Source organism: Anoplophora glabripennis, unplaced genomic scaffold (genome assembly GCF_000390285.2).
Source record: "Anoplophora glabripennis isolate ALB-LARVAE unplaced genomic scaffold, Agla_2.0 scaffold619, whole genome shotgun sequence".
NCBI lineage: Eukaryota > Metazoa > Arthropoda > Insecta > Coleoptera > Cerambycidae > Anoplophora > Anoplophora glabripennis.
In genome coordinates this window covers 260,926-281,747 of record NW_019416731.1, presented here as the reverse complement: position 1 = coordinate 281,747, position 20,822 = coordinate 260,926, and the positions used below count along the sequence as shown (strand labels likewise).

The window sequence follows — 20,822 nt, the reverse complement described above, 5'->3', positions numbered from 1 at the left end:
TTCATTGATCCGATGCGTTTGACCTACTATTTAAAAAAAATAAGTTTTCATAATTCATAAAAAATACTTTATTTTCTGTTACAGCGGTAATCACAGTTTACTTACAAAACTTCCGCCAAAAATGGCATTTTTTCGTCTAAACATAATTCTAACATTGAATAAACAAAAAAAAATAATCGGACAGATATAAAAAATCAACAGTATTGATATTTAAAAACCATCTGTCTGTCAATAACATAAACCTTACATGATTAGGGCTTGGGAGCCCCTGATGTATTTTTTAAAACGTCGAAATTTGCAGCAATCCTAGTTCTTCTCTGAGATTTGTTTCGGTTCTGTGAATTATTATGCCCCTGAAACAAAAGAAAATTATATACTGCACATATTCAATACAAGGCAAAATATTTTGCAAGTAGGTGTAACGAACAGTAGGTTTATATTTTAAACTCTGATAGCTGGAAAAATAATAAAGGTAAACAAGTAATTTATATCAGTGATTTTGAACCCTTATTTACTACACATATTCAATACAAGAGAAAATATTTTGCAAGTAGGTCTAATGAACAGTAGGTTTACATTTTAAAAGCTCTGATAGCTGGAAAAATAAAGGTAAACAAGTATTTTATATCAGAATGATTTTGAACCCTTATTTATTGCACATATTGAATACAAGACAAAATATTCTTCAAGTAGGTCTAATGAACAGGTTTACATTTTAAAAACTCCGATAGCTGGAAAAATAAAGGTAAATTTTATATCGGAGTGATTTTAAACCCTTATTTACTGTACATATTCAATACAAGACAAAATATTTTGCAAGTAGGTCTAATGAACAGTAGGTTTACATTTTAAAAACTCAGATAGCTGGAAAATAATAAAAGTAAACAAGTATTTTATATCAGTGATTTTGAACCCTTATTTACTGCACAATCATATTCAATACAAGACAAAATATTTTGCAAGTAGGTCTAATGAACAGTAGGTTTACATTTTAAAAGCTCTGATAGCTGGAAAAATAATAAAGGTAAACAAGTAGTATTTTATATCACTGATTTTGAACCCTTATTTACTGCACATATTCAATACAAGTCAAAATATTTTGCAAGCAGGTCTAATCAATAGTAGGTTTACATTTTAAAAGCTCTGATAGCTGGAAAAATAATAAAGGTAAAGAAGTATTTTATATCAGTGATTTTGAACCCTTATTTGAGACTACCGTTAAGGTTTTTTGACAACCATACAAATAACCTATAAGCAAACTTCAATAACATGAATGGGTCTATCAACAATATGTGATTTAAACTTCTAAGTAGGTTTAATATTATATTTCCAAAAATTCTGATAGAAAAGAAGAGATTAACAAATATTTATATTAGGGATTTAGAAACTCGGATTTGAGAATCCTGTCAACATTATTTGACAGCCATAAATGTAGATGCATCATACAAATAACAAGCTAACTTCAATAACATGATGGATTCATCTTAACGCAAGTGGTTGTTGTTATGCAACATATTTTACAAGTAGGTCCAATGTACAGTAGGTTTACTTTTAAAATTCCTGATAGTGATTTGATTAAGAACCGTTTGAATCATGCTTAAACTGCAAATTAATTTCCATCCGGAGTCTGGAAAAATGTATTAGAAAGTTTAAAAAAGCGGTATTTAAAAGATCTGCCTATCTAAGAATCATTTACAATTTAAATATAGCCTAAAATTTTAGGGTTAATGCAGTCTTCCCTAAGAAGTAACTTATACGAAACAAGATATTTCCCAAGTAGTTCCAATGAACAGTAGGCAAACAGTTTCGAAAGAATAATTTAATACATTTTTACTTTACCTTCGTGTTATATCTGTTATTCCTGTTAGAGACTTCCCGGCTCTCGTGCCTTTCTGTAGTATTTCCTCTCGGGGCCCCTTCGTTCATAGCCCCCTTGTTAGAAGCATTACTACTTCTGTTTATAGCCTTTACGGCCTGTAACGGGACAAACGAATTATTTAATACTGTACTCTTGGTGTTCCTCCAATTTGTACTTTCAGTTTTCTCGCTGCTTCCCGCAGTTCTAGACGAGTTTTCAACATACTAAAAATATAAAACGGCCGTGTGATGTATGCAAGTCTGATAAATCATGTAAGTCTTACCTGTTCGTTACGTTTATCAGTAGAAGTTTGGGGGGTAGTTTCAGTCAGTACAGCAGTTGTAGTTTTACCTCCCTTCAAGAATATGTTCAAAACGTCAGCTGCAACGTTCTCACTCGCCTCTTCGTTTGTCACCGCCGGCGCTCCAAGGACGTACTCGCCGTTTGACAAAGTGATCTTAGATCGGATCATGTCACCCTCTTTGAAATACTGATATCGGGGCAAGCCGAGACCGTTTGATTGGTAATACGTCAGCAAACGAACGCTCGCCGGCGCCTTTGCCGCTTCCTGGAAAAAAACATATTTTAAACTTTGTGATCCCGAGAAACTGCGAAAATAACTTACTGCGAACATATCGAACAGGGTGCTTTGAGCGTTTTTGTTTTCTTTTGTGGTGTCTTGACTAGTAGAGGCACGGTTTTGCTGAGGGTCGCTTTTATTTCTTTCGTCGGGTTTTGGGGGAAGTCTCATCTGATCGTCTTTGTCCTTTTCCTCTCTCTTTTTCCCGATTTTCAGGATAGTTCTCAATATGTCCACATTGACGGTTTGTCGCTAGAAAACGAAAAAAGCCTTTAGTAATAGAAAGTTTGAAAATAACAAAAACTTACGTTACTTTGCGTTTCTTTAACCGGGCTTGCTTCAGATTGGAATTGTTTCTACAAATAAAAAATGTAATATACAGGGTGAAAGATGAAAAAAAAATTTATGGTTACTTTTTTCTCGAAAACGGATGCTCCTAGTGATGTCAACTAACAATACGTTTTATTTGTAAAAGAGTTCAATATCAGAAATCAGATACTGTGAGGACCGAAAAAGTTGAGGTGTGCACTGCATGTCAAACGTAGAACCACATATAAAATGTAGCAAAATACTAATCAAATTTGAATTCTGCATCACGATAAACTCCCACAGTCTGAATTTGGTCCAAGGATCCCCTGTATATTCCCTCATACCTCATTCGTTACAAAACACCCCGTACCGCGGTAAAAGCCTAAAGTAAATCCTTACCTGCTGGCATTGTTCCCCCTGCGATATTTCCTGTTTACGACCCGGATTATTGAAGCTGGGCATGAAGTCGTTGCTCCTCAGGATGTTGCTGCCATTTTGGTACCTCTGCTTTTGGGGGCTGTAACTTTCCTGCGCCTGGCCGTAACTACCCGACTGTTTCGCCGGCTTGTTATTGTCGCCCTTATAATAGTCTTGGAAGGCTCTCGTTTGGTAATGGGGGCTCGAGTAAGATCTGTTGAACGCCGAGGCACTGTTGAACTGTGCGAATGCAGTGTTCTCGTTTTGGAACGGAGGTTGGACGGGAACGAACGGCTGGGAAGGTTGACTCTGCGCGGGGAACCAACGTTGTTGCTGCGGGTCGCTGTACTGTCGGTTAAATGTGTTGTTGGCGTTCCACTGAGAGGATTCTGCCTTGGCGATGATCTCCTCTGTGGATAAAAAAAATTAGATCAAGAAAGTTTGTTCAAAAAATTCAGTCGTGCCTGGTCTGCCGGTCTTCTCCACCATGACCCGTTGGCCGAATGATATGTTGATGAAAGCGGTGTTCGGCAGACGGTACCCTCTGCCTTCGGAGCAATTTAAACTTAAACCGTCAGGGAAAGGCTTGTCGAATACAACGTCGTACATCGTGTCTCTGTCGGAACCCGATGAGGAATTCTGTATGGCTATAACGGTGCCTTTGAGCCCTAAGGGAACGGAAAAACCGCTCCTCACATTTACTATTCTGTCCAGGACCTTCGTGATGGCCTTCGGATCAGGCGGTAATGTTCCGTTTTGTACTTCGGACTAAAAATTTTACGAAAACTCAAGTTAATCGGACACAAATTTAAGGATTTTATAAGTATTTACCCTGTACAAGAAATTTGGTTTGATCTGAATGTTCGTCGTTCTTCCGGTGACAGCTTTCTGAGATTCATCCACAATTTTTTCAATTTCGTTCACTTCTTCAAGTTCTAGAGAAGATCCGCCACAAGCCTGTCTCTCTATCGAATACGTCGGAAGTGATTTTAACCAATTCTGCAGCTCTTTCAATTTCTCCTCCCTAGTTTGTGATGAAAAAAATTTACATGAAATTTGTGGAAGGCAAAACTGAAATAAGGTTGACCGACCCCGAGACCAAAAGTAACCGACTTTTAACGAGTCATCACTGCGTTCAAGTATTCATATCATTTAAGATATTCGATATTCTGATATGGAGATATTCTCGACTGTACCATGCACATTTTTGTGACACCGAACTTACCACTCGTCCTTAAATATGCTCTCCACGCTAATGTCGTCGAACCTCTCGTCGTGGCTGAGGTAATCGATCACTTCCGGATATTTCTCAATATACTGCCTGACTAGATCTGCGGCCCGATCGGTGTACAGCCACGTGTTCTCTATTTTTTTCGTATAGCCGGGCGTCTCTTTATTCTTCTTGTTGAACTTCAGATCCAATCCGACGTTAACAGACTTCAGGCCGCCTTCTCCGTTTCGAGCGGTGATGAATACCGAGCCCGTTATTCTCGAAAATAAGAAATTGGAAATACCTGAAAATTTTTTGGTTGACATAAGTTAAATGAAGTTACTCGTTATTTGTTCTTAGGGTTGCGAAACGAGTGAATCACTTATCTATAAATGTTCAAAATTTGATGAAAATGAATGACTCGTATTTTGTAATTTTGAAATTATTTGCAATGATTCGAGATGATTATTCTTTTTATTGGCGTAAGAACTAAAGACGGTGAAGCATAGGGAAATAATTATTTATTTAAAAAGCGGAATTATTAAAAAAAATTTTTAAGACAAAAAAAAATTATATCATGAGAGCTAGATAGATAAACATGAAAAATAGTTTTACAATGAAGAAAAAAAAATAATCATTTTTTAAAACAAACATTATTTAATAAGTTTCAATAACAGTTCAATGAATCATGAACTGTAGAGTTTAGTTCTATGGCTATGTTCCGAAATTAGCTGAAAGTACTGTCAGCACGATTTTACATTCCGAAAATAAATTTTGCAAGCTTTACAGCAGCCTGCATCAGCGGAATAAACGTCAAAATACTACTATTTCTACATAACATTGACTGCTAAATCTGCTAAACCTCAAGAGGTAGTGTGATTGCAGTAGATTGGTGGGGGGATGACAGTATGATGTCTGAAGTCTGTTTGTAAACAAAACCAAACTACACATTAGACGAAGGTTCAATCAAAATGGCTATATTACGCATAATCGACGACATAATAAAGATGTACTACATTTTCCATGTAATTTTGAATTCTTGTTCTTGAATATTTACAATTAGTTTATTCTATCACATAAAAAATGTCTTCATTATCTTCACTATCATCTGTAGAATCTATATCTATAAACGATTTACAAAATAGCGCTATCGCAGTTGCAGTTCCCATTATAAAAAAAAGGTTAAAAATAGTCGACAAAATAAATGTAATTACTATATAACCTCACAATTCAAATTATTTAGCAAACTCTTGACAGAAGACCACAGTTGCTAGTTAACGTGCTAAACGTTGTTCCGATATTTGACGCAAAAATTGGAAATTTGATTTACGGAACGGCATGATATTGCAGTTTCTGCAATAGCGCTGATAGTAAAATTAGCAGATTACGGAACATAGCCTATGTATCACTATAGCAGCGGTATTCAAACTGTGTTCCGCACAACCTCTCTGGGGGTTCTGCGACTCAGTCAAAAATTTAAAATTTTATTATCGATAATTACAAAATTCAAAAAAATGTATACTCTTAAAACTTTTTATTTTTATAAGACCACGAGTATAAGTTCCTATAAGAGATTTACCTATTTATGCAACTGCAAGTAAGTCGGCTTATAACTTATAAGCTGGCGCAGCACTCTTCGCGTTGATTACCTTTCCCTTGAGTTTTGGCTAGAGATTCATAAGGAATACCCTGAAATTACTGACCAGGCAGTAAATGTATTAATGCCTTTTGTAACTACATACCTCTGCGAAAAATCATTTTCCACGTACATTGCGACAAAAACAAAATGCACTTAACGCAGAATTTGAAATGAAATTGCAACTTACGACAATAGCACCTGATTTTAATGTATTATGTAAAAATATTCAAGTACATCCCGGTCTTTGATTTTTACTTAGTGGAATATTTATTTTGTTAACCGTAGTACATATTTATAAATATATTAAATAAATCAGTAAAAAATGTGTTCGAAAATTATTTTTAGGTGTTCCTCAAAAAAATCGAAATGTTGGCGGGGTTCCGTAAGTCGTAAAAGTTTGAAGAACCGCTGTACTATAGGATAGTGTCAATGCATCAATGAATCACTACAGACTTTTATGAATGAGATAGGCAGAGTTTTTAAATTCACGGATGGAAAATGTGTATCCATTTAAATATACAGGGTGTTTCTGAAACTTAAGTGCGTTCCTTGAAAAGGCGATAGAGGGCATGAAAATAAGCTACTTTTATTAAACAATTAATGGTCTAAATGCTTCTGTTTTCGAGAAAATTAACCACAAATGTAAGCTGACCTTGTGCATCTTGTGCACGTGCGTTGTGTGTTGCGGTATTATTTAACCGGCGTATAAAATGTTTATTGATGTGATGCAAATCCTCACGTTGTATAGAGATCTTAGTTTTCTAGTGTGGTGTTTTTGGAGACAGAAATTTGACCGTCATTTGGAACCATATTTATTATTAACACATGGAAACAACTTTGAACGATTTTTGTATATATCATATCATAGCATATCTTCTATTGGTAAGTAATTCATGTATTCGTTTAACTTTTGTGTTACTTTTAAACGAGATTTGAATAAATTTCAGCATTTTCGAACACAAAATTTAAACCGTCACAACCGCTATCAGTGCTTTCGCTTTGCGGCCCGCAGCAGCTTCGATATCAAATGTACAGCAGGCTGCCGCACCAGAGATTTAAATATAGAAGAGTAAGAGCTATGTTTATATATAAATTCTGTAGGCGTCCCCATCACGACATTTCAAAGGGACTATTTTTTTCAAAATTAACATTAGCAGTAAAAAAAAACTAATAAGCAATTCTTTAACAACCTCTCAACCATGATTTTTCATAAATCTGTCATTCTTATGGAGATACAAAACTTTATCATTTGAACTTTCAACTATCTATATTTTTTTCTAAATTTTATCGAATATTTGCATTTTAGTTCATTATTGTAACCTATTGTATAAATAGCATTAATAATATATTATTAAATTCATTGAGTAATATTGGTTTTTCTTCTCTATGGGGCCTTCATAAATGATTTCAAGCCACGTGACCAGTAACCAGTTTATTTGGAACAGTAATTCTTTTTCCGTGACATTGGTAATTAAATTTCGGTTATAATATTCTGACTTTTACTCTATATGTATAGCTAATTCCCACCTCAAAAATTGAAATTTTGATTTTAAAATTTGTATTAGGACATTATTTGAGGTTTTAATCAAATTTGTTTCATAAAAATGTTGTGGAAAATAATAAATAATGGTACTTCTCTATTGAGTATTTTCGTGTTTTTATTTTTTTATTTATGAGCACCCTGTGTATCTGATCTAAGATGTTTGTATGACAGTCTCATTTTTTCGAGGGGCAGAACTTTTTATAAAGAGTGACATTTTTCGATAAAGACAAAAACAAAAGAGTTTCTCCTCTTGTCAACTCCATCCGTGGACACACTGTATATACATTGTTAATAAATTTTATTGTACTTAAATTCTCAAGTTTTTACTAAATTATTTTATTAAAAAAGTAAAAGAAATCAAAAAATCTTATTTTTTGCTTTCTTTAAAATTGTTTATTAACGATTTTTTGTATAAAATTTTCCTTTTGCATTTTTTAAATAAGCCATTTCGATGAAATTCAATTCTATACAAAATTTTTCCTATGAACTATACGGAAATTTTGCTTTGTTTTCGTGCTATATTTAAAAATCTGCAAAAGTGCATTTTCACCCCTATGTTCAATTTCAAACCTCTAATTTAATAGTACCCCTCGGTTTTTTCATTTTTAATGACCCTTTGAACAAGTCATGTGATGAAAATCCTTGAACGTCTTATTTCCTTCCTTTTTTGCAAAATATATGAGAATAAACGCGATGAAAATCGAAAAATTGGCTAATAAGGAGAAGGTAAGGTAGTCAGATTTTTGTAATTTTTGATATTTATGGTACGTGTAGTTTGGACCTTGAATAAGAATTTTTCGAAGTAGTTCGACACGGCGTTCATAAATTACCGAGATAATCGATTTTGAAGTTTTACCTGACAATTAAATCCACTAGATGTTGTGACGTTCCTACAAATCTACTCACCTAAGTATTACTTGTGTAAAAGCAGCGGCCTGCCAGCTACAGTGAAGACGGGCGGGGTGAATTAGGATAATTATTTGGAGCGCCACTTGGTTTANTTTACTAAATTATTTTATTAAAAAAGTAAAAAAAATCAAAAAATCTTATTTTTTTGCTTTCTTTAAAATTGTTTATTAAAGATTTTTTGTATAAAATTTTCCTTTTGCATTTTTTAAATAAGCCATTTCGATAAGAAATTCAATTCTATACAAAATTTTTCCTACGAACTATACTGAAATTTTGCTTCGTTTTCGTGCTACATTTAAAAATTTGCAAAAGTGCATTTTCACCCCTATGTTCAATTTCAACCCTCTAATTTAATAGTACCCCACGGTTTTTTCATTTTTAATGACCCCTTGAACAAGTTATGTGATGAAAATCCTTGACCGTCGTAATTCCTTCCTTTTTTCCAAAAAATGAGAATTAAATCGTATAAGGGTGAACGCGACGAAAATCGAAAAATTGGCTAAGTTTGAGAGGCCATATATCAGACAATTTTCATCAAAAAATACTTTACAACCTTTTATTTTGAAGGAAATTTTATCTACTTTTTTTTTTATGAAGCAATGCTATCTTTACTCAAAAAAAAACTAGAGGCAAAAAAGTAAAAAAAACAGAAAATCTAATTGTTTGTTTTTTTCATATCATTTATCAACGATTTTTTTGCATAAAAATTTTCCTTATAAATTTTTTAAATAAGCTATTTCGATGGGAAAATCAATTCTCTAAATAATTTTTCCTATGAACTATATCAAAATTTTGCTTCGTTTTCGAGCTATAATTAAAAAACTGCATTTTTACCCTTATCTCCAATTTCCACCCTCTAATTTAATAGCACTCCGCGGTTTTTTCATTTAAAATGACCCTTTGAACAATTCATGCAATAAAATTGCACCCTATTTAACCCTATTTTTTTTTTTTTGGATATAATCAATAGAGCCTAATAATAAAATCATCTCCTTTCAATTGTAAAATAAAAGTGGCAAAAATGTTCAGACTCACTTAATTGACTTGCCACGTGGTACAACGCCTTGTAGCTCCTCACCATCCTCGCGTGCATTTCTTTTATGCTCGACAGATCGGGCTCCTTAGTCACCGTAATACCAATTTTTACTCTGCCGTTCTTCAAAGCTTCTTTGCTGTCTTGTACCTAAGGTTAAAACGTTACGTTACAGCGTACAACGAAACATTAAAACGATTGTACTCACTATGCCCTGGGAACCGTAATACAGATTTGTAAGTATGAAGCAAGTGGAACCCAACGGGAAAACGTCGTGTATACTTCTGAAAGTCGAGTGGTAAGAATCGTAAGTGGAGATATCGGACACGATCGATTGCAAGGGATAATAGGCGATGTTTGGCGTGAAGACTTTCTCCAAATTTATCCTGCCGTTTTGAGAAAACGCGTATCTCCGACCGGTCATTACTTGTACGTGGACCAACACGTTCGTCTCGCCCACCTCTATGCCCATGCGGTTATGATAACTGAAATAGTCGTTTTTGAATTAAACTCGAGGAAGTGTCACATAGGTATGAAAAGAAAAGTGTACGGTTTAGAAATACAAACTCACTATTCTCTTATGCCTTGAACTTCGTCGTCGAAATCGTGCATTCCCGTCCTTGCTTCAACGTTGTAAGCGTTCGATTCGCCCATGCTTATATATTTCCACTTCTTGTTAGATATACAGGAAACCCTTGAAAACAAATAAAGATATGGAGCATAGTCATAAATTTTAATTCTTAAAATCTTAAATCAACTTTTTTAAATTACAAAAATCAAGGTTTTTAGAGAAAAACTTATAGGCTATTGATATTAGATGAAAAAAACCGTGGAGTGTTATTACATTAGAGGGTGGAAATTGGAGATAGCGGTGAAAATGCACCCCTTTCAGTTTTTTAATTGTAGCTCGAAAACGAAGCAAAATTTCACTATAGTTCATAGGAAAAATTCTTTAGAAAATTGAATTAATTTATTTAAAAAATTTTAAAGGAAAATTTGATGCAAATATGCAAACTTCAATTTTTTTATTTTTTTACTTTTTTGCCTCTTTTTTTTGAGTAAAGATAGGTATAGGCATTGCTTCGTAGAAAAAAAAAGTAGATAAAATTTCCTTTAAAATAAGAGGCTGTAAAGTATTTTTGGATGGGAATTGACTGATATATGACCGCTCAAACTTACAATTAGCCAATTTTTCGATTTTCGTCGCGTTTACTCTTATACGTTTTAATTCTCATTTTTTGAAAATAGGAAGGAAATAAGACGTCCAAGGATTTTCATCACATGACTTGTTAGAAGGGTCATTAAAAATCAAAAAACCGTGGGTTGATTAAATTAGAGGGTTGAAATTGCAGATAGGGGTGAAAATGCACTTTTGCAGTTTTTTAAATATAGCACGAAAACGAAGCAAAATTTCGGTATAATTCATAGGAAATATTTTGCAGAGAAGTGAATTTTTCATTGAAATGGCATATTTAAAAAATTTAAAAGAAAAAATTTATGAAAAAATTGTTAATAAACAATTTGAAAAAGAAGCAAAAAATAAGATTTTTTTGTTTTACTTACTTTTTTGACTGAAGTCCTGAAAATTTTTATTTATTATTAGCAAATAGAACTTTTGAAATAATTTTTTATTAAGTAACGAACCAATTTGTTGTAAAAATAATAAGAATTATAATCATTATTATGTTAAAAACGACAAAAATCTAAAAAATATTGAAGTTTGACCGGTTATAACTGTCAATATTAGTCCAAAAACTTTTAAAAACACCTCATTTTGACGGGAATCTCATCTAGTTTTTTTGTACAGCAATTTTCTTTGCCTACTTCTACTAAAAAAAAAAAATTAGTCAAAAAAGTAAAAAAAAAAATCTTATTTTTTGCCGTTTTTTAAAATTGTTAATTAACGATTTTTTGTATAAAATTTTTTCTTTTAAATTTTTTAAATAAGCCAAGTCGATGCGAAATTCAAATCTGTACAAAATTTTTCCTATGAATACCGAAATTTTGCTTCGTTTTCGTGCTATATTTAAAAAACTGTAAAAGTGCATTTTCACCCCTATCTTCAACTTCATTTTTTCATTTTTAATGACCCTTCGAACAAGTCATGTGATGAAAATCCTTGAACGTCTTATTTCCTTCGTTTTTTTGCAAAATATGAGAATTAAAACGTGTAAGGGTAAATGCGACGAAGATCGAAAAATTGGCTAATTGTAAGTTTGAGTAGCCATATATCAGGCAATTTTCAAAAACTAGAGGCAAAAACGTAAAAAAAATACAAAATTTAAGTTTTTGCTTTTTTTCAAATTGTTTATTAACGATTTTTTGCATAAAATTTTCCTTTAAATTTTTTTAAATAAGCCGTTTTGATGGGAAATTCAATTCTCTAAATAATTTTTCCTATGAATTATAGCGAAATTTTGCTTCGTTTTCGAACTACAATTAAAAAACTGAAAGAGGTGCATTTTCACCCCTATCTCCAATTTCCACCCTCTAATTTAATAGCACTCCGCGGTTTTTTCATCTAAAATGACCCTTTAAACGATTCATGAAAAAAAATTGCTTGAACGTCCTAGTTCCCTTTAACCCTGTTTTTTTGGATATAATCAATAGCCCATTAGACCAGAAATGAAATAATATAGTTTAAATTATAGACATACATTTTGAAAATAACATGTATTCCTCATTTTGTAAAAACAACGGATATAATAGCCCTTATGGAATTGAAAGAATTTATTTGTGGAATTTTCTAAATACTTAATTTTTTTTGGGGCATTTAAAAAAAATAAATTCCAATTAATCCGTGAAGCACAGGATTATTCATACTCAAAGAAAATAAAACATATCGTAAGTACATTTTCACAAATTACGTAGAAAAAACTAAAATAAACATAATAAATTGGAGCGGAGACATATTTGGCCAACCTCGATTTACGAATTAACATTAGCCGTTTGTTTTTTGCATGCCTAACACCCTGTTGTCATATAACATCAGATGTATTGATAATACGTAGCTCACCTAAACTCGGATGTCATTGAGATTCAAAACTAAACACAGTGCTTTAAAAAAACACTATACAAAAAATATACATGTCCCAAAGTAATACAAAAGAACGTTATTTTCTGTTACAGTTCACTCATTGTTACTCCGTTAGCTTCATACAGTTGATATAAAAACCGAAAATTTAAATTTTTTTTTAAAAATCATGATTTTCGTTAACCCTGAGAAGAGATACAATGTTTAATTTCAGTCAAAAAAAAAAAAATAAATAAATATCACTTACTTGGCTTCAACTAGGTGGGGCCACCCCACCCAAACGCAAGTGCCCAGTAGATCCACGGGTATCTTATCATCGGGAAATTTGTCGTTAATGATGCTAATGACCATATTTTCATTCCTACTCGGAGTTTCAAACACCCTTATCTTTGCCTTCTTCAGCTCGGCCTAAAAAAATTAAGGTATTTATACACATCAAAGTAAAAACCGCTCAATAAGACAAATTTCAGGACGTCTAGTCGACCCACCCTATATTTCAAGTGCTTCATCGTAGGGAAACCTGGATAATAAACGTTCATCCTCACTCCGGGATAGGCCCCCTTCACTAATTTCTCCTTAGGTATCAAAACTTCGTCATAATTTAAGCTGGAAATTTCCGCGTGGTTTTCCGTCAGAACGGGGAAGAATTCGGGAGCGGGATAGCGGCCTCTGTTCTCCGGTGTGTACTTGTATATCAGCATTGGGCCGTGCATGTTTCTCTTTTTCTCTTCCGGCGTTAGCTTGTCGTTGCACTCTCTCATGGCTTCCAACAAAACATTCTAAAAATAATATAATAAATAATGATTGTTTGTTACCCGGCATTTTAACATCATTAAGGTGCAAATTTTCCTAATGATAAGCTACTAGTAATCGAAAGATCTTACTGTAAACGTATTTATATTTTGCAACGTTACATAATTTTGTATTGTTCAAATGATTTATTAAAATATTGCAAATAATAATTTAAAACTCATTTAATCAACGCAAAAAGAATTATAAGATGCCTGCGTACGAGTAAAGTGGCGGTCTGGTTAGATTAAGTTCAATTGAACGCATTTAAACAAGGATTGATTTGGATATCATCCAAATTGTCCGTATGAATTGTTCCGAGGAATTAAATAGAAAATGAGAATACACATTACACATATTCGATTATTCGACATGTCTGCTTGCATTATTCTTCAGGTGACCAACAAGTTTTTTTTATGAATGACATTGCTTTTAAAAGTTATAAAATTCTAAAGAAAATATGTTCTGCTTCTATTATTTTTTCTTATTCAGTTAATTCAGCAACCGAACCAGTGCTAAACATCTTAAATTCATCCGAAATAAATAATAAAGGAAATGAAAACTGGCTATGATGCGAAGTCCAGTTCTGTATGCATATGTGACCAATAGTTTCGCAACAGCACATGTTTGATCATTCTGATATACACCAACTGACTTTACACCTGTTATGACATAACGAAGGATGGTAAACGAGTAAGAAATAAACTGCCAACGTTAACTCAGTGAAACGAGAATTGTTGGATATGTCGTCTCCGATTCATTTTGTTACAATTATTTTAGTCTTCAGTTGTAATTTTTATATACGGGGTGTAAGAAATTTGACTGCCATTACTTCAGCAATTTCAGTCGGCCTAATTAGTGAGATTTAGTTAAAATACCCATACGCATTTTTGTCTATATCAATGTCTTATCTGTCAAAATATATTACAACTAAATCTGTAAATCCTTACGTAATTGGAAAAAATGCTGAAATGCCTGCAAGAGGTCCAACAATTACAATATGTCTTATTTTCTTAATAAAAAACCTTCTTTTCGTTTTTTAATATTATCTCACTTATTGTTAGAAATGGACCCAACAAACCCTATATGGCTATGCTGGACAGGGAACGTTATATCCAAATATGTAAAAATATACAGGGTTTTCCATTTAACTTAACAAAGTTAACATCCGCGGCCGTTTTGTTTGGACTTCATTTGTTTTTCTATCATTTTCGAAAAATTCACAAAAAATCGTGCAACTTTTATATTTCACATTTTTTAATAACTCTTAAAACAAAAAAGTTAAACGAGGGGTCAAAATATAGTGAATCACCCTGTACAGCATGAGCATAAATAAAAAAAGGTTCATTACAAAAGTTATGGTAAATTTTACCCTCCTCCCCCCAGTGTTGGAAGGTATGTGATGAAAATCTGTAAATTTCGTTTTAGTAGCGGACTGAGCAGGTAAGAGTTAAGCTAGTTACCAAATTCCATAAATTTATCTTAACTTTTTTTCGGAGTTATTTAGAAAAAAATCTTCATCAGAGTGGCCCCTTTAAGTGGCTATAACTTCCTTAGGAAGAATTTTTGGACCCACGTTTATATAAAGAAAAAGAAATCTTTTTCGACATAAAACACCCTGTAGAAATATGGCCCCCGAATTACAATATATGCTCAAAATGTCCGCCACCATTTTCGATGCACGCACAACACCTTCGAATCCAATTTTTGCGCACTCGCTGGAAAACACCTCAAGAAAAGGAAATAATGGTACGCAAAAAACACTCCAACTCGGTCCAATTCCAGATACCAACTGAATTGCGTATTGCCGGACAATCCGCCGTGCCGTTGTTACATTGCTCCATATGAATTTTATTGAATTTTAAATTTATTACGCTAATTATTTTTTAGAATTAAGCATAAAGAAGTTAAAAAAAGTGATAAACATTGTATTTTATGGTATTCTATGCACTTCTGTCATTAAGTTGGATTTTGATAATTTTTTCTCAGAAATGGTCGAGTGTAGGACCCATGTCAAGGTTTTTTTGTTTATTTTAATGTATTCTATCGTCTGTTAAAAATTAAGACAGTCAAACTTCTAATGCCCTGTATACTTTAATAATAAATTCGTAAAAATAAATGTTTCATATAAAAATAACATCTTTCTGATTCAATTTCACTTCTTACCTCATCGATGAAAGGAACTAGGACCACCGCCTCCCATTCCTGCTTCTTACCGTTAAGATCGGTCTGGAAATCTTCCGGGTAGTACTTCTTTATCAGCGAATCCTCGTCCAGCATCAGACGATGGTAGCACTCGGGTAATAAATTTCTGCTAGCCGACGGGAGCACTGCCAGCAGCTGAAATAGTGAATATAAAACAGGGTGCAATGCAAAAATTCCAACTCACTTGTTCGTAAGGCAAAAAAGGTGTGCCCAGATCAAATTCAATTTTCAAATTTGAAAAACCCTTGATGTCCGATATGTATGGAGCATAATGGTGAGGGTAATACCAGGACCACGAACAGCAACCGTTATAGTAATAGTTGAGATTCCACTGGATGGCTCGTACGTAGCCTTCGGCTTGGTCTCGCAATACTTCCCTGGAAAATAATTAACAAGGACCTTTGTTTTTATATCTATACAGGCTGTTACAAAAAATTAAGACTAACATAATTAGTTTTCGAAATATTTGAGAAAAACCGAAATTTTGGAAATCCGTTTTTGTTTCATTTTAGCCTTGTTTGAGGTGATATTGAAAAAAGAAGAACACTTTCTCGTGGCTGCTTTTTACCCTCTATCGAATGGCATAATTAATTTTTATATGTAACGTTTCGTCTCTCCAGGACCATCATCAACTTCATTTTTTTAAATACGACCCTAGAACATTTTTACATATTACATTTTTTGCAATTCTTCATGATCCCCAATACTGTACTGCCTCAGCCCGAACCAGATTCAGGCGGTTTGTCTCAAAATATTCATCTCCAGTGTATTCGTTCCAAATTTATCTAAATTTTTTATTTAGATTTCTTTGTTTATTGAATTATCGTACACTGTAAGTGTCGTTAGACCCTGTGAAATCCATCTAGTTATTTAAACTATTACCACCACGCGCTACAATAGAACATTTATTATTATTAACTTGGTCATACATAACTCAATATGTTGTTGCGTCAAACTTAAAATATTGTTACAATTTTAATTTTATTATGACAAATTAATTATTTAAAATGCATATGAACAACCAAAACGCCAACTGAATATTATTCTTTAAAAAATTTCAGTAAATGTTCAACATTTTTGTTTTGGCAAATGTTGAAAATGAAGATCAGCGTAATATTATCGGAATTTATTATATCTGTAACTGCAACTGTGAAAGAGCATGTCAAATGTATTTGTATGTATCCTGAAAAAAATAGAAATATAATATAAATTTGTATGAATTTTGAGCACTTGAGAAGCCTAGAAATAACTATGGACACGGGAATAAAATTAATAATTTTTTATTTTAATGCGTGGTGGTAATAGTTTAAATAACTAGATGGAATTAACAGGGTCTAACAACACTTACAGTGTACAATAATTCAATAAACAAATCTAAATAAAAAATTTAGATAAATTTGGAATGAATACAATGAAGATAAATTTTTCGAGACAAAACATCTGAATCTGGTTCGGGCTGAGGCAGTACAGTATTGAGGATTGTGAAGGCTTGCAAAAAATGTAATAAAATTTCTAAGGTCGTATTTAAAGAAATGGAGTTGACGATAGTCCTGGAGAGACAAAATGTTAAATATAAAAATTGATTATACCATTCGATAGAGGGCAAAAAGTGGCCATGAGAAAGTATTCTTCTTGTTTCAATATCGCCTCAAACAAGGCTGAAATGAAACAGACGGATTTCTAAAATTTAGTTTTTTTTTAAATATTTCGAAAACTAAACATGTTAGCTTTGACTTTTTAGAGGCATAATGTTGGTCTCCTGATTACGCAACTTTGCCCCCATTTAAGCTAGTTTGTATCTCTTACCGTTTTTGAGAGATCCCTGTAGTGAGAAGCGAATTTGTAATAGCCTGTATAGTTAGAAAACCAGTGAAATTTAGGAACGGAATTATAATAAATGATGACTATCTCATAAAATCCCAAAATATGCATTTTGGAAATCGTATCTCCTGAATGGAGCAAATTGGCATATTGCCACTTGGCTAAAAGATAGCTTAGGTGGTACTGAAAAACATTTCCAAATTTGGTGAAAATAAAAGGTGGGGTTTTTGAGAAAATCAATTTTGAAAAAAATTTATTTTTTTCGTTTTTCTCATTTATCTCACAAAGTTTTAAAGCAATCTGAATTCTGAAAAAAAACAGGTATAAGCTGATAAAATTCCGTACATTTTGAAAAAAAAGAACGTTCCACAGGATGACTTGGTTCAAAATGACGACCACTTGAAATAAATATGCAATTCGGAAATCGTATCTCTTGAATGCAGCAAGTTGGCATATTGCCGTTTGGCTAAAAGATAGTTTATTTGGCACTGAAAAACATATCCAAATTTGGTGAAAATAAAAGGTGGGGTTTTTGAGAAAATCAATTTTGAAAAAAATTTCTTTTCTCCGTTTTTCTCATTTATCTCACAAAGTTTTAAAGCAATCTGAATTCTGAAAAAAAAACAGGTAAAAGCTGATAAAATTCCGTACATTTTGAAAAAAAAAAAAAAACCTTCCACAGGATGATTTGGTTCAAAATGACGACCACTTCAAATAAATATGCATTTTGGAAATTGTATCTCTTGAATGCAGCAAGTTGGCATATTGCCGTTTGGCTAAAAGATAGCTTATTTGGCATTGAAAAACATATCCAAATTTGGTGAAAATAAAAAGTGGGGTTTTTGAGAAAATCAATTTAAAAAAAACTTTTTTCTGTTTTTCTCATTTATCTCGGAAAGTTTTAAAGCAATTTGAATTCTAAAAAACAGGTAAAAGCTGATTTAGGTCAAAATGACGACCACTTGAAAAGAATATGCTCTTTCATTTTTGCTGTCACGATGTAAATTTTGACCTGGCACCACAGAGCTCTAAAAATTTTTTGGGATAACACAAAAAAACAAGGTTCTCATAAAATTAAAAGTAGATTAACATCCAGTTTTAAAAAAATCGAAGAGATAGAAACTACAATATGCATTTTTACATATCAACTTAAAGCTTTAAATTACGTAACGCTTCTTAGTCCACAAAGTGTCTACTAGCACCTTTATAACAGTCTATTTTGCTATTTCCATAACAGGATACACAACACCACATTATTTTAAGACAGATCAACTTGTATATTTAAAAATAATATGTAAACAGAACGGCACATCTCAACATTTAACAATTATGGCATAATCACAAAATATATGATTTAAACAATTTATACATTTGATAAAAGTCTTGTAGTTTGCTGCCACAGGTGGCGAGCTACTGAAATAATACCACGGAACAGATTAGAAATTACACGGATGCCCTTATTTAGCAATCCATGGTGTAACTATGTAGTACTTACGGTGTAACATTTGCGTATTCCAATTTGTTCATGTAGTAATCCTTTTTAAAATTCTCAAAAGCATCGTCTTCGTCCGAGTGTTCGGTTTCTTCCTCCCACGTATCTAAGAGCTACAAAAAACAGTAAGTATAAATTTTAAGTAAGTTTACTCACAACTCTCAACATACTAAACTGTTAGTTTCATTTATTAATGCAAGCATTCCACTATCTCTTGGTTTTTCGGGCTCCAGAGGTTCTAAAGTTATTTCCTTATCATCCGATGCCCATTGCTCAAGGTTCTTTGTCTAAACAAAATGAATTTTTACTGCTTTTATATTCAAAATGATAATAAGCTTACCGAGACTTTGGGATGAGCATTCCACTTCCTGCCCGTTTTCGTTTCCATGTAGAAGAGATCCTCTCTGATCTCTTCAAAGTTCTCAATGTCTATACTGCCCAGTTTCTCCATAAATTTCTCGAACCTGGCCAAATTTAAAGAGCCAGCTTCGTTTATGTAACCTAAAAAAAAATGTGATACTATATCTTAATGTTTTGAAATCAAATCGTTTTACCATCTAAGCTGGGCAATACATCTATATAAGCCTTGTATAATATGGGCAAAGCACCATTGGCTATGTGTAAGTTGGGTAAATGAGGTATGAAATCATTACCCACCAAGAATCCCATCAGGACCTAAAATTTATTCAAGGAAACACTACACAAGTACATTTTTCAAACTGAACTTACCCAGTCATCAATAATTTTCTCAAAATCATACTGGAACCCCTGAAGTTTATTTTTTAAGGGAGCAAATTCTAGTTCCAAGTACTCCCTCATTAGAGACAAATGTAGCAAATAAAATGTGATCTCCTCAGGGACATTGGCTCTTTTTGTGGATTTTTTGCCAAATTTCACCTAAAAATTTGATTTTACCTCTCTGCAATGTAATTGAAGCATACCTACCTCTTCACGTAACAAACTAAAGTGTGGTTCATGAGTGCACAACCCCAACATAATAAGATCCGCGTCTAAGCCATAAAGGCAATGTCTTGTGTTTGGATCATAACCAGGTTGGGCCCTCATGTATCGGATATAGTCCATGATTTTATGTTCCCCTTCACCGGGTGTCTACAAAACATCAAATAATTTTAGTGTTGTGCAATCTTTTAGGTTAAAGTATTCACCTCATGCCCAGACAATATAACTTTACATTTCTGCCAAGTCGGATCACTTGATATCTTATTAACTACAAAATACTTTAACTGTTCGTGCAGTCTGGCCATGAAGACTGTTCCAGGAGTGATACAATTTGAGTCAAATCGTGCCACATCTGGTAATTTCTCTCCTTTCTTTAAAGCATCGGCCTCTTGTTTTTCAGAATCTTTAGCAGTTCTAAATCTTCGTCCTCTTTGTTGATTCATCTTAGCTCTAGGAGCTACACCATCCACAGCCATAAAAAATAGCTTTTGTGGACGTATCATACGAAAAAGCACTTCGATGTAGTGGAAGATGTCTTTAAATATCCTTTCTTCTGTGATACGAAAATGTGGATTGTTATCGTCTGGATGTGAGCACATGTGGACGATTCCATTCATATCCAAATACAAGTTATCAAACTCTGGAATCTGGGAAGATATTGTTGTATAATTGGCCTAAATATGGTTAAGAATAATTTTCTTTTTTTACCTGATATTCCTTTACCAATTCGCTTAAACATGGGTATCTTTCGCTAATATAGCGAAAAAATTTGGGGACTCCCATTTTAAATTTATTTCTTCAACTATATATAGAAAAATCTGTTATTTTAAAAATAGGATAAACACAAATTATATATTTTTATAGCCAGACCAGAAGTGCCAGAACTCAGCTCACTCAGCAGTAATTAGTAACTAGCCAATTTTTCACGAACCTCCAATGGTATGATTCTAACATGTTTTGCGTCGTAAGTTAAAAAGTATAATAATTAAAAATAAAACACTAAAAAAGTTCCTTTTCAAAACT

The 20,822-nt window shown here is 33.1% G+C and overlaps 1 protein-coding gene across 1 annotated transcript; it reads right to left on the bottom strand.

Moving 5' to 3' along the window:
* Positions 1-53: 53 nt before the first annotated feature.
* Positions 54-20,682, bottom strand: LOC108910067 (5'-3' exoribonuclease 1). Its single transcript, XM_018714563.1, has 24 exons — positions 20,508-20,682; positions 20,006-20,446; positions 19,785-19,949; positions 19,569-19,736; positions 19,394-19,514; positions 19,180-19,340; positions 19,010-19,126; positions 18,843-18,952; positions 15,711-15,903; positions 15,488-15,661; positions 13,021-13,311; positions 12,780-12,940; positions 10,070-10,192; positions 9,707-9,983; positions 9,501-9,648; positions 4,390-4,678; positions 3,996-4,188; positions 3,629-3,932; positions 3,147-3,574; positions 2,747-2,794; positions 2,484-2,690; positions 2,142-2,426; positions 1,840-2,082; positions 54-353 (listed from the first exon to the last, which is right to left on the bottom strand). Exons 1-24 carry the CDS (start codon positions 20,580-20,582, stop codon positions 252-254), a joined length of 4,824 nt encoding a protein of 1,607 aa, XP_018570079.1. The 5' UTR covers positions 20,583-20,682; the 3' UTR covers positions 54-251.
* Positions 20,683-20,822: the final 140 nt, after the last annotated feature.